Raw genomic sequence first — 24,690 nt, forward strand, 5'->3', positions numbered from 1 at the left:
CTCTCTCTCTCTCTCTCTCTCTCTCTCTCTCTCTCTCTCTCTCTATCTCTACCTCTATCTCTATCTCTATTTCTATCTCTATCTCTCTCTCAAAGAACAGTTCATTTTTAAGCTGGACAGGTTAGCAAATGCTGGATGACAGGTTTACTTTGGTCCAGAAACTTCATTGGTGCACTGGAGTGTCAATCAAAACTCCACAGCCATTCTTGGATACCTGGAGGTGGGGCTAAGTGGTGAGCAGCAGTGATTTGACTTAGGGCAAACAGGGTTGGAGATTTCAGTGACTCTGTAACCTTGCAACTGCATTCTGATGGTTCCTTTATGCTCGTCGCCTTCTCTCTCATCGGACTTCTAGTTGATTACTTCTGTGTAGTAAGTGAAACTTACCGAGACTAAAATTTGGTGATCTAGACTTGTGCCTACAAATGTAAAACCAGCTCCTTGGATGGCATTATTTCTGGTAGAGTTTAGAGTATAATTGAGATTTTCAGAAATTACAGAAAGGATAATAAGTGGGAAGTATTATATGTATTCAAATGTTCTGCTCAAACTTTAAATTGAGAAAGAAAGTAGATACCTTATCAGCTCTACTAATTTTACTGTAATTTTGACAGCTATGTTTATGATACTAAGTGAAAAAAAAGGATTCAGTAATATTTTACATTATAATACTCTTTATATATGTATATTGCATTAGAGGGACATGTTAATGGGGTTAGAGGGGCATATTTATATATACATCTCTATTTCTATCTATCTGTCTGTCTGTCTGTGTCTGCCTATCTGCCTATCTGTCTATCTGCCTATCTATTAATATACCTTAAGAAGACTGGTAGATTGCAGATGGTCTTTTTCTTTCTGAAGAAGTAATCATGATAAGCATTATAACCAAGGCTTTAGCCTAGGAAGATTTTTGCAGCAGAGGGTTTGTCTTTGTAATCTTTCAGAAAGAAGGCTATGTCCTTGCCTGCTTCTGGTGACCGATAATAATAAACAGAGGTCACAGGCAGTCCCTGCTGCTGGCTTTCCTGGCACGGTGCAAGTCAACAGGTCATCTGAGAACTATTTGTGAGGTGATTTTGCAACTTCATTTTCTTTTTCTCAAGTTAAAAATTTCATCACTGCAATATGTAACTCATTTAACATTAGTTACTGAAACACTGCTGAAATAGTTAATAGGGTAATAAAATCCTGAATGTAAATTAAAAAGTTTTCAATTCACAAATCACTACCAAGATGTTTTCATGATAATACTCTGCTAATAATAAAAGGTATGCAAAATCAGGTATTGGCAACATTGCCTTATTGGTCACATACAATCCTTCTACTAGCCAATGCTTTATGTTTTGACTTGCATTGTGATGCAATGCTCTACAGCAATATTTGAACAGCTTGACTGTAGTTACATTACAGGGTTAGCAATATTGCCTAAGGAGTTAGAACACAGGGCAGCAGGCATAATTAGCCTCAGTGGGCACTAGGAGAATCCAGGGTTGAATGTGTTTGTAGATTGGAAGACACTTGCATATTCACCAAATTACAACTTTGCTTGTGTCTGGATCTGTCCAATTCTCTTTCTCCTTTGGGCAATTAAAAATGGTACTTACATGTTGTAGACAAACTATACTTTCACAGTCTCAGAAAATTTCTACTTTATATAATCTAGCTTACCTAAAGCATTAAATACTAACTACAAACCAAAGTGATGTATTATAAAGTAATTCTACAAAACCTATTTTGTATTAAATGACAGTAAATTCATTAACTATAAAATTATATAAATTACTATCTCTGAACAGATAGATGTTGTGTTTCAGCTTGTTTGTTGAATGAATATGAACTTATATGAAATACTGATCACTTTCTAAACTTAATTTTATGTGCTTAGCACTGTAAACATTCAAACAATTCCCAGTGCAAATACTGTTTCATAAACTCCAAGGATATCCACACAGGGGACCTGTGAGGGTCACTGCTTTACTGTATAATTAAAGAATCTTTTATTAGATTTGGTACCACAACAGTGATATTTGTTCACTAAAGATGATGAAAGATCAGTAGACTCCTAGTGCAGTCTGTGGAGCCTTGGGTTGCTTAGAAACTCAGTGACTATGAGCTTGCTATGGCAACCCAAGTTATCAGTGACTGCAAACTTAGCTGGCATTCTGCTACATCTCCATATTTTACTGGTAAGAATATTCAGATAATATCTTTTATAATCTCAGTAATTTTATTAGTTATGCAACCATGATAAATGGTCTGTTAATAAACTCAAATATGAACTGTATCTATTTTTAATAGATTATATATAATGAAATTGATTTTTACTCCTATACGTGTTCTATTTTAAATTTGTGATATCTGCTGTTTGCTGTTTGCTCTCTCTATGTATATGTATGAATATGTATTTTTTCTGAATATATATATATATATGTATATATATATATACATATATATATATTATGAATGAGAGAACTATGTATGGTGCATTAAAAATATGAAAAAACAAAATTGAGACAGAATTTTATTTAAATGTTATATCAAGTTATAAATTGTATCAATGTTATAAATTTGACTCCTTAGTTATATTTACATATTCTATGAATATAGTACAACTTGCTGTTATTTTTATTATGTTTTACTAACTCATTTAAAGACCATATATATGTATATTGCTATATAGTTTCTCCTTAAGACCTTACATTAATAACTATGTAATCTGCTATACTAGAAATCAAATTTCTTTGGTGAGCGCATTTTGGAGGTCATTGCAAAGGCACAGAGAAATCCTTTTAGTTTGTGAAGTTCCTCACCACAGTGTGTTTTTGGGACTCTGATCTTTTTGTGGCTAGCTCTGCCATTGGAGTCAAGGAGTAGCTTCCCTGTTCTCTACATTTGTGCCATGTAGAAGCTTTGCTCTTACTTGAGCTCTCCCTATGTAAATACTGTGCTTAGCTTATCTCTGTATTAAATCTAACTTTGTGTTTATCACTATCAGTAGCAGAGGCTCTCCTGAGACAAGATACCTCAAGGCTCTATTGCTGTTCTTTTCTCCTGGGCATTATCATTTATGCATTTTGTTTTGATATTTAAGTGTTCACCCCGTTAATATTTCTCTTGAGAGAAGAAACAACTTGACTTAGGTTATTACAGAAAATATCACAATTAATATAGATACTAAATTTTTTATACTTCTTCATATTTGTGATTCTGTAAATGGTTGACATCTGTGAATTAGTTAGTATATTAGCACAGGTAGATGATGTCTCTCTAGATGGTAATAAGCCTAAACTTGCAGAAGGCGCAAATGTAAACATAGAACTTTGGGCTGTTTTCTGGAATTAATGGTCCACTGAAAGCCTAACGCAGAGCTCCTCAAGATTCTAACGAGCATTCATTAAGTAAATCATGTGTTGCATAAATATTTCCCATTTTATATAAAAATAGGTTCTTAGCTGCACAGTGGTGACTCACATCTTTAATCTCAGCACTTGGGAGGCCAAGGCAACCAATCTCTGAGTTCAAAGACAGCCTGCTCTATAAAGTGAGTTCCTCTCTGGCAAGTCTCCACAGAAAAACTCTGTCTGCAAAACTCAAAACTCAAAAAGCAAAACCAAAACCAAAAGAAAATAAGAAAAGAAATTAATTTTTTATAGCTCATACAATATATCTTGATTAGTTTCCTTTTTCTCTACTCCTCGCAGTTCCTCTGAAAGTTTGAACCCATCTATTTTTATCTATGTTTAGGTTAACAGTTTACAATAAAATTCATTTTGTTTTGTTTGTTTTGTTTTGTTTTAGTTTTTCATGACAGGGTTTCCCTTTGTAGCTCTGGTCGTGCTGAAACTTGCTCTGTAGAGCATTCTGGCCTCAAACACAGAGATTTGCCTACTTCTGACTCCCAAGTGCTGCAACTAAGCATGTGAACTACCATCACCCAGCTAATAAGTTCTAAGAGCCGATATAGCCAACACCTTTTGCCTTCCATCAAAAGTTTCAGAAGAGTGCATGGTGGCCATGTTTCCTTTTGCTTTACATCTTGAAAGTCATCTTCACAACTATCAATTTAAAGTCTTCTCTTAGAGACTTCCTTTACAAAATTTACACACAATATCATTTAAAATATTTAAGAAAAGCATATTTTTCCAGTAGTATTCATTTGTTCATTGTAATTATGTACCAAATATTATATAGAAGAATTCAAGCTATCCATGTAAATATTTGCTAGTGTGACATAATATATATATATATATATATATATATATATATATATATATATATATATGTACACACGTAACACATTTAGTTTTTGTTTAAGGAAACTACACCTTTTATTGGTCACATTGTGTGCTTAATGTTTACTAAACCAAAAAATTTACACCTGGAAAGTTACCATCTGTTTAAATTTTGTATCAAATAACTGGAAAAGGTATGTAATATAAACATGTCTCTTTTAAATGCACATCTTGATAATAGGCTATTTAATATTCATTCAGTGGATATTTGCACAAAATAATGTTTTGCTTACTGTTTTAAATAATGGGATATATTGTACAAATTAAAGAAATAATTCACAGTAAATATGTTATAGATGTTCACTTTATAATCTCCTACCTTGCTACTCAGAAATTGAACTTGAGATTATATGATTTCTATGGCAAGGATACTAAAGTGTTCTGAAGACACACAGAATTTTATAATGTGGTCATATGCATGTCATTTTACTACATATTTATTGTGTACATTATAGAACTCATTATATATAAGAATATTTTTCTCTTTTTTCTTCTATTCTTAAAGAAAACATTATTTCAAACACTCTTCTTGATCACATTTGGTGAATTAATTGGTTGTTTACAAGTTAGTTGATTTTTGTTTATTTAAGTATATGTGGTTAGGCTGACAAAGTTTTTCTGTGCAAGCAGGAGGACCAGGATTCAGGCCCCCAACATCTATGCTAAAGCCAACACCAGTACTGCACATTTGTAAATATAACACTCGAGAATAAGAGACTAAGATAGGCAGAGTCTTTCTCCTTTCTGTCCAGCCAGCCTAGCAGAATCCATGAGCTCTAGGTTCAATAAGAGACCCTCTCCTAAAAAATGATGTGGAACGCAATTGTTGAGGGCAGGTAACATCAGTCTCTGGCTTACTGTCACACCAAGGAGCATCTGTATGTATTCATGCATACATGCAAATGAATATTTTTAAAAAGGAAAAATTTAATTCTGATTCCTCATACAGTGTCAAAGATCATCTCGGAAAGATATATGGTGGTACATAATTTTGAGAACAGCAAGTTCTCATTAGTTTATGAAGGATCTGAAGATATTAATTTGGAACAAATATTATCTTTTTTTTTAACCTGGAAAACTCTTAAAACATTGAAGTCTTTTTAAAAGTGCATGACTTACTGAACTGTTATGGATTAATTTAGTCAAATGGATTTATTAAGCTTCATCTTTACATAGTAAATCAAATTCTTCAAAACACACTCGTATTAGGTTCTTCTAAAATAGATTATACACTATTGCTTGGTTTTATTTATATAGAATTTGATGAAAATAAATGTGTAATCTCATCATAGACAGTTATTTTATAACTAGAAAGAAAAGTTTTACATATTATTAATTTGCACCAAAATGCATAAAAGAAAATATTACCAAAATGGTTATATTTTACTCAAATGACATAGCAGAAAATCCAGAAAGTGATCAGTAAATAACAAAAATTCAATTCTTTCATTCACATTTTAATTTTGATCACTTGATGAATTTCATATATTTTCAAAGAGTAGAGTATGTACATGTATATAGTCAAGAAAGGAAGCATCAGAAAATCTGCAGTTTTGGCTGAGACACATTTCACTTTATTTCTATGTGGTAAGCTGCCACTGGAAGCAGTAAAGCATAAACATCTGCTAAATTGATAAAATGAACATATCCATAAAAGGAGTCAAGGACCACAGGAACTTATGGTTTCCTCTGACTTAAGAACTTGTGCGCATGTATGTGGAACTGTAATATATTGGTTTGGATGTAATCCCAAATTCACGTACTTAAAAGCAGATGTAATTTTGAAAGAAAATTAAATTCAAAACAGGATCTCAAACACTCAAAAATAAATAAGTACACAGTGACTGCTTTAAAGCAACTAAGGAAGGCAAAAATTCAGGACTGTTCTGACAACTTTTTATGGAATCGGTCTTCTGGGCTACTCATCTTCATAGCTTTTAATAGGTTTGCACAGAATGTGATTATTAGGTTTTTGTACTGATTTATTTCACTTCAAATTTCTACTTACACTCATCCTCTTTCCTCCAAGTAGTGTGACTATCAAATTTTCCCTGAGGAGTTGTTGAAAATGAGAGGAAAAACAGGCCTACCAATATCTTGGAGCACATCCAAAAACTATTTTTGGAGTGTAGCAGACATGTCGGATGGTGCTACCAGCCCTTTACATAAAGTTTAGAGAACTGTGGGACACTCTTAGCATGTTCATTCCGAACACCAAAGCAGTATGTTGCTAGTGAAGGCAGTATTATAGAGCACCACAAAATATACTCTGTTTTCATGAGCATCTCACCTTAGCACTTTCACCCATGAGTTGGAGGCACTATAGAATAGAATGGTTCGTAGAATGCTTTGCTAACCACAGCTAAGAGGCTATGAGCTTTCAGAGCCCAAACAAAGATGTGTCCTAAAAGTCTAACATGACCTTTGTTCTCCTTACAGAAATGTCACAGAACTTATTCATTAGCAAAGTCATTTGAAGGTGATATTCTGTAGCTCATAAAGTTTCACAACCTATTACTGTTTGCAACAGTTATAACCAGGAACAAAAGAGAAGCATTATCTTCATGAGGATAAGAGAAGATAGTCAATGGAGTTCGTAGACACTGGCATAAAGATAGAGTTCCTGATGCCTAACCCAAAGAGACAGAAAGATGATTTTCTTCTCTGTGGCCCACAGTGTGAAATACTTGAATCACTGACATTATTCAATAATGGGAACAAACATTAATGATTCTGCTATGTTGTCAGGGTCAGGAAAAGGATGAATCAGTTAGTTAAGCTTCTGTTAGTTATCCACTGCTTAATTGTAGAGATTCCTAAGTGATCATGTCCTCTTCTGCTCCACAAGGTTTGAACTTCTTTCATCTAAACAAGTAACATTTATAGCAAATCACACACACGACCATGGGAAAGTTCTCTATTTTAGGGTGATTCAGAACTTATATTCTGTCATATATATAATGGACTGCTAGCCTGACATTTGTTACTCTTCTGGAGTCTTGTTTTCTGGGATGTATTCATAAAAAACTTGAAATAAAAGGCAGTGGTAGTACACAATTTTAATCCCAGCATTCCTGAGTTAGAGGCAAGCAAATCTCTGTAAATTCGAGGCCAGCCTGGTCTACAGTGTGAGTTCCAGGACAGCGACGCCTACACAGTGAAACTCTGTCTCAAAACACCAATAAATAATAATAATAGTAATAATAATTAAGAAGAAGAAGAAGAAGAAGAAGAAGAAGAAGAAGAAGAAGAAGAAGAAGAAGAAGAAGAAGAAGAAGAAGAAGCAAGGACATCTAAATGATTCATAGCAATCCAAGAAAAAACATTTTGTTCTGAAGGTTTTATGACCTCATTCAGTATTTTCTATATGTTTATACATTAACAGTATGTAAAATTTACATGTCTATATAGTTTGGAAAGTATTGAATCATGCTTGGTTGAAACTGAAAAAAAATCTTGGAATATAAAATGTTCCCACTTTTAATGTGATGATTGAAAATCCTTAGCACATTGTTTTTCTCACATTTATTTATTTTTTATGTGTCTGATTGTTTTGCTTAAAAGAAAGTATCAGATCCCTTGGAACTAGAGTTATAAGTAGCTGTGAACTAACATGAAGGTGCTAGGAAGCAAATCTTGATCCTCTGCAATAGTAGCATGTGTTCTTAACTGCTCTATCAACTTTCTGGTTCCCTAAGCATACTATTTAAAGATCTCTGGGGTTTGGTTTAAAAAGTACCAGTTTCTTGAAAGACATAAGTTATTGACTTTTCCAAGAATAGATCTTCAAGAGCCAAACTGGAGAAATGGGGCTTTATTTCACTGTAAGGCTGGACATTGCTTTATGTGTAAATCCTAAGCGAGGTTGCTGTGCCACTCAGAGGCAGTGTCCGTGCCAAGTGGTTCTTTGAATGTGAAGGAAGAAGGACCATACTTCTTCATTCAACAACAGCAAAAAGCATCAAAGACATATTATTTTCCATGCGGTAAAATTTGAATTAAGCTATTGTTAGGTAAGATACTTCTTAGAATATATCTCCCTTGGCTTTACAAGGAAGTATAATTAAGTTTCCATCCATGCCCTGGGGTCAGTCAGTGACTCTGCTTGTGTGTCTGTATAGGTATTTAACTCTTTCAGAAGCTATATTCTGCTGTTGTGGCTTTAAACTTAAGATATAAATATCAAATGTTACTTATGAAGTTTTGTTTTTTATTTTCATTTTTAGTACAGTCTAGTTGGTCTCATAAAGGATACTTAATAAATAGAATAAATCACTAATTCTAATGTTTAATCAAAAATGAAAATCTTTCTGTTTTAAAGCATTTATCATATACTTCAATCATATTACTGTTTAAACAGCATAATATTGTGATATTATTTTTGTATCACAAATCATATTATTTTGTTCAACCCAAAGGCCATACCATTATTCTTTTTTCTAATGTATTATTTCTATTAACTCTGTTTTTAAACACCCCATGCACACACTCACTTCAGGAACTCTGTTATAGCCTGGCTTTGCTACAAAATACCTCATTATTAAAATTTGCTTTTCCCCAATCAAAATAAGTGCTTTACTTTCTGTCATCAAACCTTGAAGTTCAGATACTGAATAAACTCTTTTTCATGTTTTATTCATTGTACACTGGCTCAATGCTTGCTTTAGCTGTTGTTTAGTGCTATGTCCTGCTATTTCAACTCATGATTCACTGAATTCAAATTGTTTTACCTATTTTTTTCTTTTCTTCTTATGGTCTCCCTTGTGCCATATGAACAGATATCCTCACAAATTATGTTGAAATGAACATTTCCTTAGGGTATATCTTTTATGGTTTAAACAACCACTTTCCTTTCCCTCACCTTACAGAGTTAAGTTGTGTTAGTAAATTGTTCACGTAAGAATTGGGGCTGCCAATACTTTTCACTGCTTCATGAGATTTGCATATTGACCTAGACAAGCCCACATAAGAGTTTTCCCCAAATACAGAGGTGGTCTCTGTTCATTCTTTCTCATTTAGGCACAGCTCCTACTATGGCTTCTCTTAAGCATGTAAGTAAGGTTATTCTGTGGTCTTAATGCTTCTGTCACAGATTCTTTTGATTCATTTGGGTCATGTGATGTTAGTCTACAGCTTGCCTTAATAGTCTACATTTTTTCCTTTGAGAGGATTTTTGGAATTTTCTTTTAAAAGCAATATTAGCAATCTCACTTATGTTTTCAATATTTTATGGGAATTGTACTACAACAAATTAATATTCTGCATCTTTATGAGACAAATGTAATATAACATGCATTCAATACTTCTAATATTTAAATAGGCTAGACACTGAAAAGCCTAGATGTATGCTCATATTCTATATATGCATGCATATAACACACATGTGTAAATTAGGCCTGCATGGGCAATCTTTATTATTCTCAGAATATTAAGTAATAAATGATTTCCTTAGTATTACTTTGTTAATTAATGTTTTTATTTAATTTACAGGGCATTAAAATGCCATTTTATCTTATTTGATTATTAATTACTACCTGTTCATTGTTTATAATGTGCACACATAATTTTCTTAATACAGTATCAGATCATTTTAATTTTATTTCTAAACATTAATTTGAAAAGAATACATAAAACTAGATATTAAGAGTATATTTAACATTTCTTATTTTATTTAACATAGTGTTATTGTATTTGTTTGGACTGTGGATATGTGTGTACCATGGCTTATGTGTGGACGTCCTAAGGCAGCTTTGGCTGTCTTTTTCCTCCTTCCACCATCATATCCAGGGATTAATCTTAGGGACTTTGGTTTGCATGGTAAATGCTTTTGACCATAAGCCATCTAGCTAGGCCATTCATTATTTCTTTCCCCAAAAAGAACTTGATGTTTGTTTTCACAAATATCACGCCAGAGACAGTGTTTTCTGAAGTCTAATGAGAGGGCATCATGGGCAACTGAAAGAATCCAAAGTAGTCCAATGTCTATCAGATAGTAAATGCCCAGTGGGTCAACAATATCAGCTTATGACTACCTAAATATTTAGAATTTTTGTTATGTATGCAATATACACTTACAATTTTAGTCATACAGAGATGTTGCTTTTCATTTGCTGAACTTTCAGAGAAAGCAACTCAAATAACCTAAACGGTTGTCAATTAATGTGAATCACCAACAACCTCAATTTTCATGTAAACCTACATTTTTAGGGTTATAGCCACCATATAAGTTTTATTCAGCTTGAGGGTGTAGGTAGACTGTGTGGGCTTCCACTTCCACTGGTGAAAGACATCAGTGACACAATGACTATGTCATGCTCTGTTTCAGATCCTAGTGTGACTATATGAGAATTAGACATGAGTCATGTGACCCCTTTTCTAGAACTCTTGTAATGCATCTGTCATCTGCCTCTTAAATATGTCCCAATATTTGTGTAGTCAAGTTATTGTACTTCCTTTTTTACAAGAGTTGAACTTCATAAATCAGCTGTCGAAACTACTGCCATGAAGGATTTTTTAAATAGTCATAGACTGTGGGGTAACGGGTATTATTTTCATAATCTCAAACCAAAAAGAGACATTGTAACTGTGGCAAGACCTTTAAAAGCAAATAACAGAACATTAATGAATTAAATACTAAATTCTATAGTTTAAAAATATTTTAATAGGGCAAAATTTTAAATTTTTTTCCTGTTTTTTTTAATTAAGTTATTTGTTTAATTTAGATCCAGATAGCAACTTCCCTTCCCTCCTGTCCTTTCAGTCTCTCCCGCTCCCCTCCACCTCCTCCATCCCCCTCTTTTACTCTTTTCTTTTCAAAGGGGAGGCCTCCCATGGATATCAACCAGCCATGTCACATCAAGTTGCAGTAGGACTATCTGACCTTATTCTAGTGAGGCTAGAAAAGACAGCCCAGTAGTGGGAAAGGAATCCTAAGCCAGGCAATGTAGTCAGAGACAGCACGTGCTGCCGTTTTAGGAGTCCTGTATCTTCACCCAGCTGCACAAGTCTTACATATGTGCAGAGGGCCTAGATCCATCTGAAAGGCTGACATTTTTATTTGAATATTTTTTAAAATCTCAAATGTCATTTTCTACTTTTCTACTAATAAATAAGAGAAAAATATAAAACAAACTCTGAAGGAAAAAATGGCAATATTTTCAGTAACTGTTAAGGTAAACATGACTTGTAGGCTTCAGAAAATGCGATGAAATGTATTTAAATAGTTACCACAAGGTCAAAAACAGACCCTGACCAATGTAATTGTTAAAACTCAGAGCTCTGTATGAATCAATGTGGACAGTGTTTGAAGGCTTCTCGTATATTGCGGAGTGCTTATGATCCTGTTCAGTGCTCTGGGGAGTTAGAGTAAAACAGACAACCCTTCCTCATAGACAAAACATCCCAGCAGGTGTGTAAACAGCACATAAAGGCCAGTCAGTTGTAGATCTTCTCCAGCCATGATAAGTGATCTTTGGGAAAACAAAGCAAGGAAGAAACAAAGATTTATAGGCTCAGGAATGGGAGTGTCAGGATCGGAACCCTGACTGACTGATGGCAGCTTCAGGCATTGTCAAGTGTTGCACACTACACAACTTATTAGTGTTTAATACCTTTTTAAATTTTAACATTTTTTATTAAAATAAGAAAAGTAGAAGTCATATTAAGTCTGATGATCACCTTACAGTGTAAACATGTCAGCATACTATATACAACTTTGGAATTTTTTTCATGTATAACAACAAAACAGCAGAACAAAACAATCAAAAACACCATAAGGGATGGTTACCTAACTCCTGGTGCACACTTAACTAGTCATACTGAATAAGAACAGGATTCAAACCAACATCTGCTCATGTTTTCATGGCAAGGAGACTTCCCAGAGCATTGAACCTCAGTTGACTTATGGCCATTGATGCTTCTATCCTACCATTCATATCTGTTTATTTATGGCTGGAACAGATATCTATAAGACTAGGTAAACTTCATATGAAACACATTGGCTCAAAATACTGTATCAAGCGATATTAAGAATGAAAACCTAGGCCTGTTGAAATACAGTAAAGCAGTTAAAGATCCCAATCCTGTTCTTAGAATCCATGTAAAAGGCCAGGCCTGATGTTTCTAGTCCCAGTGCTGTGGAGTTGAGATAGGAATACACCTGGAGCTTTATGGCCAGACAACCTCTCATAGTGATGGAGTCCCTGATGCCAGTCAAAGACCTTGTCTCATAAAACAACAAAAAAGAAATAGCTAGCATACAGAGGAGTAACACCTATGGTTGTACTCTGGCCTCCACATATGTATGTGTATATGGAGACATGCACCTGTATTGACGCACATACATGATTACACATGTATGTACATACCTGCTCTCTCCATACATACACAAAAAAACCAACCCAAGTCTTTAACTCTTAAATCAACATGGCATGGGCTCCCTTAGTGCTCAAGTTGTTATTTCTTGAAAATTCATGCTGTGAATTTAACTCCACTCTGTGCCTTTTGAGTCTCAAATAGCAAGAGCTGTTGATTATGAGGCTGAATAACATCTACCAGTGGTCCCTGCGAATGTAAATTTGGTGTTTTGGCCTGCTCAATGGACCATGTGACATTTTACTCTCCAGAGAAAGTCAGAAGATACAGAAGACAATAACGTTACTAATAATCACCCAAGTGAACTCAATGTTCATGTACACACACATTTTTAGGAAATAACTTTTTCTGTCAGTACCCATATTTCCCTCATTTTGTATTGATCTTGCCAATATTGTTAAATATTCTCTTTAAGACTTATTTTATCTACCCTTGTGTTGGAAACCTATCTCTAGATGGTTGTGTTGGTGTTTCTATGCATGAGAATTAAATCTGAGAAAAAAGTATTTATATCAAAAAGTTTGTAGTCCATAATAAATATGTAGAAAATACACAATCCCAGTCAAAATATTTATTAAGGTATTCTTTATCATCCTTTGTTATATCATGCAATGTGGATAAAATTTTCACAGTTTTAAGAGGATTGCCTATGGTTTCCTTCCCTACAAGTAACTCCTTCAATATGAAAAGGATAAGTAATTTATATTGAGGGTTTACAAGATGATTTCTTCTCTTTTCCCACTAAAATCAAAGTCAAAATTCCAATAAACCTCAAATATGTTAATGACCTCTTGGTAATAGTTAAATGAATGTATTGGTGTCATCCCCTGGAAATCTCAGCAAAACATAAATCTAAGAAGGAGTTTCTGATGTTCTCCATTGACTTTTCACCCCTGTAAGTGAGAGGGTGCTCATCCAGGGTCACTCACCCATGGCAGGCATAATGTAAGACCAAGGACTGGCTTAACCCTGAGTTTAGGAGCTAAATATATTCTTGCCGGTGACTCTGAGTTTGGTTCACTTCAGGAGCAACTTGGAGATGATTTTCTAGGGAGCTTGCCAGCTTTTGGCCAGGATAACCTCATGAGGGTTTTTTGTGTCAGCAACTGGTTTCTTTGTGAGAATGTTCTTCACATTGTAGGTCTAGAAGTGTCTGAGGTACCTGAGATGCTGTGCTGAGTAGTAATTAGAGTTGTTTAGTACTTGCAGTTTCTATTTTGGATGAAAATATTTAGGCTAATTTTTTTATAAGCATGTCACCATCCTCTTGAAATTTCAGCTAAATTAACAACAAAAAAAAATGACAAATAGTTAAGAACTTCCACCTAGAACAATGGACCATTTCCTCTTGTAAAGTTTGTTTGTCATTCCTGTTGATTGACAGAGTTTCCAATTGTTTTACAAATTATGAATCTGAGAGTCTTCAGGTTCATGCTCTGTAGTATAGAAAAACATTCTTCTGTGTACTTTATGGTCTGAGATTTGCAGGCTTTGTTGTGACAGATCAACGAGTTCCCTAATTTACTTCCCCTTCTCTGCAGTCCAGCATCTGGAATAATGATTACACTTGAAAACAAAGTATAGAAAGGGTGGCTCACTTAATCAGTTCCGTTGGTTCTCTGGCCTCTGACTTACTTGGAAGGGAACATGGCCAAAAACAAAAAACAAAAAAAACACTGCTGCTGAGTATTTCAGATGTAGGTGATGGGTCTTCACCAGAAATAGACCCCTATGTGCTTAACTAGCAGTGTAGTGTGCCTTTATTTTTTTCTTTTTTTTTTTTCAATTCCGCTGGCAACAAACCACAAATTGGCATCAGACACTGAATTTTTTTAAAAGCTCACTTCAACTCTCACACACATCAGTAGTGAGGAATTCAGAGTAGGGGTTTTCTACTGAGAACCTTTTCTTCTTCACAGCTGCCCTCTGAAATGTGTGGAGAAACTGGTGGATGGTCTCTTCGCCTTTCAAAAGTAAGTTATATGTTTTCCCCCTTTCATAATAAAAAAATGAAAAGTTTTTCTACCTTTACACTAATAGGAGGTGATAGTTTTTAAAACACTTCTTATGAAAAATGTAAAATGAAGAGTAAGTAAATCCATTGGTTTCTTACAGTCTATCTGCTTTATTTGAATGGTTATGTGTTGTTTTACAGACCTTCCTACATTTTTGCTGGATAGTATTAAAATTGTGTTCAGTGACTAGTGATATTTTAGTTTATTATTTTTGATAGCATGTATTTTTCAACCCCCCTTTGTCAATATTTAAAATGATTTATATGCTAATTTGGGTTTTATTTAAACTTCTCTATTTAACCATGATTTTTACTTTAAAATATGATAAAGAACATTTTAATGAGTATTGATACAGTGAGATTAGTGTATAAATGACTTGTAAATTTTATACCAACACTGAGTGTAATTTGTTAACTATTTGTTGATGTTCAGGGTCATTAGCTTGTTGAAGTTTCAATAGACAATTTTTACTTGATTTTTTTTCTATACAGTTAGGAGTAAGGCAGGTATTACATGTACGTTTACCAAGCACTTTTCTTTTATGTACAAAAATATTTTACTTCTCAAAAGGAGTGAGTTATTTCAAATGATAACGTTAAAGTCAATTAGTGTGCATCTGTATACAACTTAAATGTAAAAATAAAAGAAAATTAATGCCATTGAAAATTAAAAAAAATATTGTTTCAAATATTAGTAAGTTATTTTCCTAAATAATTTTGAATTTAAAGGATAGATAGCACATTTTAGAAAAATTAACTATTTAATTGTAAGTAATATAAATGGCATAAATTATTTAAATAAATTTGAAATGTTTTTGAAGATGTAAGGATCCCAGGACTTTCCAGTTCTTTCATAAATAATTTTAAGTTAGCAATATCTTTTGAAAATCTAAGAAAACATTGCTGTACATACTGCTTTGTGAATAAGTAGAAATAAAATCCTCAAAAAAAAATTACTAGTTGATTTTTCAGGTGTCTTTTAGAGTAACTAAATGAACAATGTAAAAAACTCTTTCTACCAAAATCATTATTGAACCAGAACAATAAACCAAATACAGATTAACAGATAGCAGGGTGGCCTGGAGAAAATATTAAAGTTAACAATGGGTGGGGTATTTGTACAGAGTGTACTCAAATCTTTGGAATTCATCTTCAAAGTCACAGTTGCTGCTCTTACATTTAATAAAAATTATGGTCATTTTTCTCTAAATTTGAATAATTTTATTTTTTTTGCCTATTTTGCTTTTGATTTCTTGAAGGAACCATGTCTGTTACTACTTTGTGATTTAATCCAAAACTTTATAGTTAACTTACTAAAATTTTCAAGTGCATTGTCTGATAGAATAGCTATTTTACTATTGAACAAAAATTTAATATTACATGTGCAATGTATACAAATCAGATTTTATTGAAATTTGAAAATATTTATGTAATTTTTATATAACCACATTTACTACAGTTTTCCAAATTATTGTATTGGGCAATATGACATTAGTTATTACTACATTACAGTTGCTTAAAATAATATTACATAATACTTGAAACTTATTATGTGCAAAATTTAACTTCTTTTTGTGTTTGGTTTTATTGCACAATTGTAATCTTTCTTAATCTATGTCAACCTCAGAGAAAATAGAATAAAAAATAATTTGCAAAGAATCCACAACTGATTATATATTTTCTAACTTCAGATTTTAACCCCTGAAAATCTTGTAGTAATAGTCTAACTGTAATAGAATTTGGAATAAAGAAAGAAATACTAATGCTACCTAGGTTCAATGATTACAAATATTTTTACAAGTGCCACATGTATATGGTCTCACTTCATTTCTAGGGTTGAATCAGACAGAATTCAGTTCATTTCTAGGTCTATTCATTGTTATCAATTTGGGGACTCAGTTTACAGAAGTTATAAAATTGATTCTCAGGCTTAGGAAAGCAGATGATACTTCCTGGATCCACCATCAGATGTTCTTGGAGTTGCTCGCTAATGAAGTTTTCCTGTTGTTAAGTTTAAGCCAATATGTCAAAAGGAATAAATTCAAACCTATATATGTAATTCCAAGTTAAGCCTCTAAAAGATATGCTTAGCTTTGCAGGATTTGGGGTATTATATGTGTACTACAATCTCTTTGTTTATTATGTAAGGTTATCCTTAAGACAAGTTTTTATTATAATTTAATAATTTTAATTAATGAAATGATTCATTGACACTATAACTACCTATTTATTGATTTCTTTATTATTTTGTGTAAATGTTGTCCACCTATAATCTATTAGGATGCAGATGGACATACGATGAGAATTTCAAGGTCACCTTGTCAAGATACTTATAAGTTTTCTGCAGAACCCTTGAATTCTTAAGTGATGGTTTAAAGCTCCTATGAGTCAGAGCTGAAAGCAAAATCGTAATTCTTATCATCTTCTACTTTTTAGCACTTCTCTGGGCTTGTATTTAACACTGAATCATATGTGTTGTTTATCCAGAGAGTTCAATTTCTACACATAATTTTATAAAGTTTGTTTCAGCATAATCAAGTACTACCAGATAACTGAGCACCTTCCTGGAGAGGAATTTTAATCCAGTAACGTGGCTGGTCTAGTAAGAGATCAGATCCAAAGGCCTCCTAGGTTTGTGTGATCTGGCTGGAATGCAGACACATCTTTAATCCCAGGAGACAAGCAGCTCTCTTGGGTTCAAGCAGTTCAAGACCACCCAAGGATAGAGCAAAGTCAGTGTAAAGAAATGCGTAGGTTCAACCATGGTAGTACCTGCTTTTAATCCCAGCATTCAGGGGCATGAGTTCAAGTCAGTCAGTTCAATGGAGTAACTGAGTTGAGAGGCCCTGCAGTGGAGAGCCTCAGAGAAACTTACCTAGAAGCTGAGAGAAGCCAGTTTGAATCAGTCAATCTGGAAAAGAGTTTGAGTCAGAAAAGCTGAGTTGAACCAGTCAGCCAGAATTCTGAAAGAGCTAGAAAGGGAGAGCTTATTCAGCAGTAGGCCTCTGAGATGACAATTACATCTGACAAATAAAATTAAATTAAAATAAAATTGTTAATCTATGCTTAAATGTATATGTTCTCTTTATGAAATATGGCTTTGTAAATACGAATAGATAGGGTGGAGGGTAAATGTGTGAAAAGGATATAATACATTTTGAAAAAATTCTGTACTCACATTCAACCTGTTATTCATTAAATTATCCCTAGTTATATTTTTCACCTTAGGTCATCATGGGTAGGTGCTGATCTTTTCTTGGGTAAGGAAGATTCTGTATGAAAAGATGACAGTGTCTACAGAGTTCTGTGGACTGGTTTCCTATGGTAACAAGTGGAAGGAGCTTTATATGTAGAATAGGAATTTTTAGCTCTTGGTAGATGGAGGAAAACATAGAATTCATGTCCCAGTCTGATTCTGAAACATTCTCATATTCACTGTTCACAGCTCAGCATTCGTTACCTGTGGGCCATGCCTATTCTAGGTGGAGTTTCTGAGGGAACACAGTTTGAAACACATGTGGGAATAATTAGAGATTCCACCAGGGAATTTGCTCTAATGTTTGGCCTATTTACCAGGGACGCTGTTTATAGTTCATCCTACCTCAGGCTTTGCTCAATTCTATCAGGTTCTATTAGGTTTCCCATGTAGTGGAAGGGCCCTGTGCTTCAAAGTTCATAGTAGGAGTACTCTGCCAATCTGACAACACCAGGAAAAAAATAATAATTCCACTTCCATTGCTTCTTTTAAAGACATTGAAAAATATATAATCCACTCTCAAGTTCTGAAAAAGGAATCTATATGTATTTTATACACTGTATGAGAGATAGCAGCTGACAGATTTGTAGCTAGTGACATTTTAAAACATGCCGCCCTATACCCTTTCCTCTTTTAGATTAGTACAAACAGTTCTCTCGTCCTGATTATTCATTGCCTTCTAAATTTCAGTACTTTAAGCAGGAAATAGTTTATTGCAAATGATATCTGCACTATAGAATTAATATCACAAAATTAAAGTTAGAAAATACAATGGCTTAATGTGAAATATGACCAGCTGTGCTATTGAGAAAAATGTAATCTCAGATCCAAACTTTGGAATTCTTAATAGCTAAATTGACAAAAAGTATTCAAAAAGACCATACGTTTCTCTGAAGATAAGTATGGATGGCCAAGCTGCTAGCTAGAATGTGCCAACCTGAGCATTTATGGTCTCAGGTCAAAAAAAAAAAAGCATGATCATACTATAAATTCTCCCTTCCTCTTTATGTTAAATGACTAAATGATGATCAGTGAGCCCCAGTTAAAAAAAAAAAAAAAAAGGATCTTTCTTATTTTTAGAGCATTCCCAGAAACTTTGTTACGATCATGAATCAATCATTAAACATATGAACCAGTGGACAAGTTGACTTCTTCCACTCTATCAAATTGAAATGATTGAAATTTCAATGCACACGATTGAAAGAATGTTAGATAAATTCTTATATTAAGGTTTAATATTATAATCTAACTAAATACATTTCTTGATATTCTTGTTTTCTAAGGAGTCTGACTCAGCATCAGTGGGACATATGCACGTTCTCACTTCTGTTTGAAGCAGACATAACTCAGTCTACACCCACCTCTATCTACTGACTACTATTCTGCTGTACGTCTCCTGATTGATTTCTTGGCAATGAAAAGCAGGTTCTGTTTCTTGGGTGCTCCAGTAGATGCTGTTATAACTTTTCGTCTCTTGTAGAAACTCTTCGCAGTCATGCATAGAAATATTTCAATAAGAAAAAAATCTGGAAATGACATACTCGCAATTTATATTTATTGTAACATAGACTTGAACAAGGGGCAAATATGTACACATCTACTTCAGAAGCAATAATATTCTAATTTTAATGTCACTTGATACTCTACTTGTAAATGATTTTCCTGAATAATTAATAACATTTGTTTATTAAAATGTGTGTGTGTGTGTATAAAACTTTCAAGGTTTAATTCTGTATTTCTGCCTTGTAGATGCCAATCAACATATCAGACTTGGCAGCAAGTGTGCTTATGCACTATACTATCTGCCTGCCCCAAATAAATAATTTTAATGATGTTCATACAGGCATTAAATAACTTTCCAAATGAAGTAACTCATTGGGTGCTTTTACTTAGATCTAATTAATTTATATTTACCAAACACAAAAGATTTCCTGTCCCTGTGCTAAGATCATAGGTCACACTTTCTTAAAGAGGTACTCTTAAACTTTTCTAAGTAGTATTAGGCAGATATGAAGTGTGTCAGAAACAAAGGTCACTGGGTTATCACTTTGCTGTGTAACCACTGTTGCCATACCTTTTGGTCTCCCAGGCAACAACTTGGAAAACAACCAAAAATGGGTGAATATTATTTCTGCTACTTACATAGGAAATTGCCACTTTCACTTTAGATCTTATTTTGAAACATTAGAAAAGTCAAGATATAGAGAGACTTGAGTATTTCTTTATTGCCTCTTAGAAGGAGGCAGAAAGGTCAGGGTTTATTTTATCTCCAGTGTTTTGTTTGTGCTGGCTGCTGGATCCCACTGCTTTCATTTCTGCCTCACAGGTATGATTCTTCCTTTACTGCTGGCAGAACCCCAGCCTCCTCACCAGTTCTGTGAGTGCTTGAAAGATTGTTTGAAGAAAAGTCTCAGATCTTCCAATTGGGTGAAGGGAGTAGGGCTAAGTAAAGGAAAGTGCCAGAGGTTACAGAGGGGGTACAGTTGCCCGGAAAGGGTCTGGACTGTTTGTGCTTCTCTACCTTTGAGAAAGGCTTATGGTTGTATACAGAGTATTTTATAAATGCTCCCTGTCTGCCTTATCTTTTCTCGGTTCTATTGACATCTGTGTTCCTCTTGGGCATGGGCATTTTGGTGTAACACAAAACTGTTCTAAAGTACAAATCACAGATATACACCACACCATGAAAGGTAAAAGACTATCATAAAACTGTCACCAAAGCCCAACTTCCTCTTCAAGCATTGATTAAAAAGACACAATGTCATTAGTTTTGTTGCAGCAGGATCCAGTAGTTCTGTAAATTGCTTTCTTCCAATGTTATATAATAGCTGCATGAAAGAAGATACCACAGATTATACTGCCTGCATGGAGTACATAATAGCCATACCGCTGTATTTAAGAGCCTTGACATGAATCTCTACATAGGAAAAATTAGTGCTACTACTGTTGGATATGTAAAAGAATCTTTGAGAGAAACAAAAATCAAATCAATATACACACGTATGTGTGTGATATATATTTGTATCTTCAAATTCTTTAACCTGTATTTTGTCAAAATCATTGCTAATGAAAGTAGAAACCATATTTACTTTTAAAAAGTTTCTTGAATGTTTTCCATACTGTATGGGGAAACTTTCAGGCATGAACATAAAATATAGAAAAGAAGTGGAATTATTTTTAATGCTATGATTACATTAAAGAATATACTAGTATTAACTTTGTGATGATGTGATTTTTCTCTGCATGTTTTTGTTTTGACAGGTAGCTTACAAATGATTTGAAGTATTGATCCTTTCTGAGTCTCAACAGATTCTTTTTCACACAACTCATATATTGCTGTTTATGCATGAATTAGGTATGTTGCCACTACCGTCATGGCTTAGTAGACAAGGCTTATCAGTCCAGCCACATGTGTTTGGCAGAAGAATTCCTGGCAGAGCATTCAGGGTCCTAATGGGTGGAGAAACCATATGGGGGTGAAGGTATGAAACAGCATGCCATGCTGAGATAAGGTGTATTAGGAGGGGAATGTGTTTATATGGCTTTCCTTAGATAAGATTATACTATGTTAATCACCCAGGGATGGAAATACAAAACAGAAGAGTTTTAAAACTCCACACACTCTCTAATATTGCTTCTGCTGGGGATTAGTGAACAAGATGAAGGAGTAAGACGTAGAAAACTAGTGAGCTGAAACAAACAAAAAGATTTGTTTATCGTTAGTTGGCAAAATCATCTGTATCAGTACCTGCAGCATGATTTCTTTGTACTTTGATCTTTTTGTGCTGATACTTAAGCTTCTTTTTTATGACCTCTTTCTAATAGTAGAACCAGGCCACACAGAAAACATTGTGATTGAAGCTGGGAGTTGGTGAGAAACAAGTCCTCTACCGTGATTCTGCTGCGCAAGGAGGATGGGCTGCGATCGTAACTGTGGGCTCATTGCCGGAGCTGTCATCGGTGCTGTCCTGGCTGTGTTTGGTGGCATCCTCATGCCAGTCGGAGACATGCTTGTTGAGAACACAATTAAAAGGGTAAAAGATGACTGAATCTGTTGTACCATTTACTTATTTCCGTGTCTCTTGTTGTTATTGTGTTACTGATCTGGATGCTTGCTTGTTTTGTGTTGCCTGGTAATTTTATGCTTTGAATAAGAAGTGTGATTGTAAATTATAGAAACCTAACAAGATAACATAAGCATGTGGGAAACATTACAAAGTAATACAAAATGAACACACATACATTCTTATGAGTTTAATGTAAAATGGACTGGAATACATTACTAGTCTTAAACATGTCAAATTTTGGTAAAACTGCAGATTATATTTGTGTAGTTTAGTAGAAATAATTTTCTTTATTTTTGGAATAGACTGACATGCTTTTGAATAGAAATTTTCAAATAAGTATTTTGTAAGAGTATGTTTATAAGAGTAGTTGCATTTTAATTAACCATGAAAAATTCACGTGTTTGCACGTTAAAAACTTTAATATTCAATGAAGAGCTCTGAAAAACTGCTAATTTAAATAGGTGTAATAGTCATTTCTAATAAATAGTCTCTGTTTCCTCACATTGAGATTTGGCTTTGTCAAACTTCAGGGAAAATGTTCTGTAGGACACATTTTGACACACATCAGTGAACTGGATCTTTAAAATCAAATTGGAGCGATTTAAATATATGGATATGTAAAACTAATCTGCCTCCCTAGTTCATTGTAATTAGCTTTAAATTCAAAGAAATTTTAGTGAATTGAAGATATATTAAGGGAAGCCTATCTGCTGTGGTCCTGAAGGAAATTCAGCAGTTTGAAAATAGTGGTCCCAAATGAAAGAAATCTATCCAGAACAAAGTGAAGGGTAGAGAAGGGGTTTCTGCCATGCCCAGAGGCATCCATGTTCATTTGAAAAGTTAACAACTAACAATGCCCCAATATCATAGGTGGGAACACTGACTTCACCTCCCACATTAGTTTTGATTCTAGCAACCTAGACCAACAGTAACTATACTGCAGACAGGAGAACCAGAGAAATGGATTCGTTGTATCTATTTGTACTGAAACTTCTGTTATGTCCAAGACCATTTAATCACTTATCTACCTGTTAATTTTGGTACATTGCCTTCTTCAAGATATAAGAAAGTGGTATTTGCTTTCACACGAGCATTGATTTAATAGAATTAATATAAAACCCTAGTATATAGTTATTCACAAATAGAAGTTACTGTTTTGTGATTTTACTTGTTTCATTATAAATGCTGATTTAAGATGAAATATTCCCTCTCATTGAATTATTTAGCTGTCATCTCTCTGTGTAGAGTATTAAAGGTAAGAATTCCTATAGACACACACTATATCGTTCAGTAATTACACGATCATCACTTACATATCTCCAAATGTTTGCATTTAATGAAAAAACATGTTATATTGAGCAATAAATGTTTTGAAATGTATATATATATATATATGTGTGTGTGTGTGTGTGTGTGTGTAATATTCATGTATATATGATCTTTTACTCAATTTTCAGTAGTATTATCTTTCTTGGTAGAAGGATAGGGGTGGATGAGGACAGGCTTGCTTGACCAGGGTTGAGGGGTAGGGGTGGGGAGACTGGAACTGTCACTGATCTAGGCCTTTTTATTTTGTTGCTTGTGGTTTCCACCCAGATCATCATAGATTATTGTCTCTGTTTACCCATAGACTGGAACTATCTTTTGAACAAAAAACATCACAAACTTTTAGGATATAATATTATAAACTAGCAAGAACAAAGGCTGAGTAGTGATAAGTTAATCTTTTCTTCATATAACAAAATTTGTTCATATAAACTTTCTTGAGTAGTATGTGAGTGCTAGCAGCATTCTGAATTAAATTTTTAATACTTTTATCTGAGCTCATAATGAGAACTCATAAAAAGAGAGTTTTAGACAATCAATTGTTTCAAAGTACAATTTTGTAGCATGAGTATTTGGGACCAAAATAAATAAAAATGTTTAAGAAATATCTAAGAAAATGTGTGTCTTATAGAAAAAAAATAGATAAACTTTTGAGAGCATAGAATTAAGTTTTATATAATATGAAAAATGTTATATAGGAAGAAAAAATGAGAGTATTCATGAATATTCAGGAAGACACTGAAAATTTCTATGATTCTAAAGAAACATATTATTTGAAAAGCCCAAAAGAGTAAATAATGGTAGAAGAAAAGCTGTGGGCTGCAACTCAATGCAGTGAAGAGGTACAGGCTCAGAAGCTATGAGAAGGAAAGACTGAAAGATTGTAAAAGTCAGGTAGTAGAGGGCTACAAGGAAGCAATGTCTTCAATACATCAGATGCACATACAAACTCACAGAGTCTGTGACAGCATGTAGATTACCCACACAAGTTCAAACTAGACAAAAAGCCAGCAAAGAGAAGGGAAGAGGACACAAATTCCCACCCCCTAACAGAGAATCTCTACAATCAATACTTGCTTGGGGAAAAATCACTTTTCTTCAATGTAGCATCAATTTGAATGATTTAAACTACACACCAGGAAAGGTTCTATGTAGGACCAAGAAGTAGCTGGATACACAAGGTAGACTTCTTGTTTTATTATTTGTTTGCTTTGATTTGGTTTAGAATTTCTGGTTTATTTGTCTGATTTGCTTTGTTTAGTTTTGTTTTGTTTCTGCGGTATGATTTTCATTTGAGAGAGAGAAAATGAAAGAAAGAAAGAAAGAAAGAAAGAAAGAAAGAAAGAAAGAAAGAAAGAG

General features: G+C 33.9%; 1 protein-coding gene across 7 annotated transcripts in view; it reads left to right on the forward strand.

Moving 5' to 3' along the window:
- The first annotated feature begins 262 nt into the window (after positions 1–262).
- Positions 263–24,690, forward strand: part of Cd36 (CD36 molecule) — a 52,566-nt gene continuing 28,138 nt past the window's right edge. For 2 of the 7 annotated variants that reach the window (XM_028778125.1, XM_028778126.1), the window contains exons 1-4: positions 263–372; positions 14,588–14,641; positions 21,200–21,293; positions 21,764–21,972. In XM_028778125.1, the coding sequence (XP_028633958.1) occupies positions 21,853–21,972 (120 nt within the window). In that variant the 5' untranslated portion in view covers positions 263–372; positions 14,588–14,641; positions 21,200–21,293; positions 21,764–21,852. Of the gene's footprint in view, positions 373–14,587; positions 14,642–19,221; positions 19,326–20,268; positions 20,316–21,199; positions 21,294–21,763; positions 21,973–24,690 lie in introns of those variants that run through there. The other 5 variants (XM_028778129.1, XM_028778131.1, XM_028778128.1 and 2 more) reach the window with 4 other exon arrangements.

The sequence above is a fragment of the Grammomys surdaster genome, unplaced genomic scaffold (genome assembly GCF_004785775.1).
Source record: "Grammomys surdaster isolate TR1022 unplaced genomic scaffold, NIH_TR_1.0 325, whole genome shotgun sequence".
NCBI lineage: Eukaryota > Metazoa > Chordata > Mammalia > Rodentia > Muridae > Grammomys > Grammomys surdaster.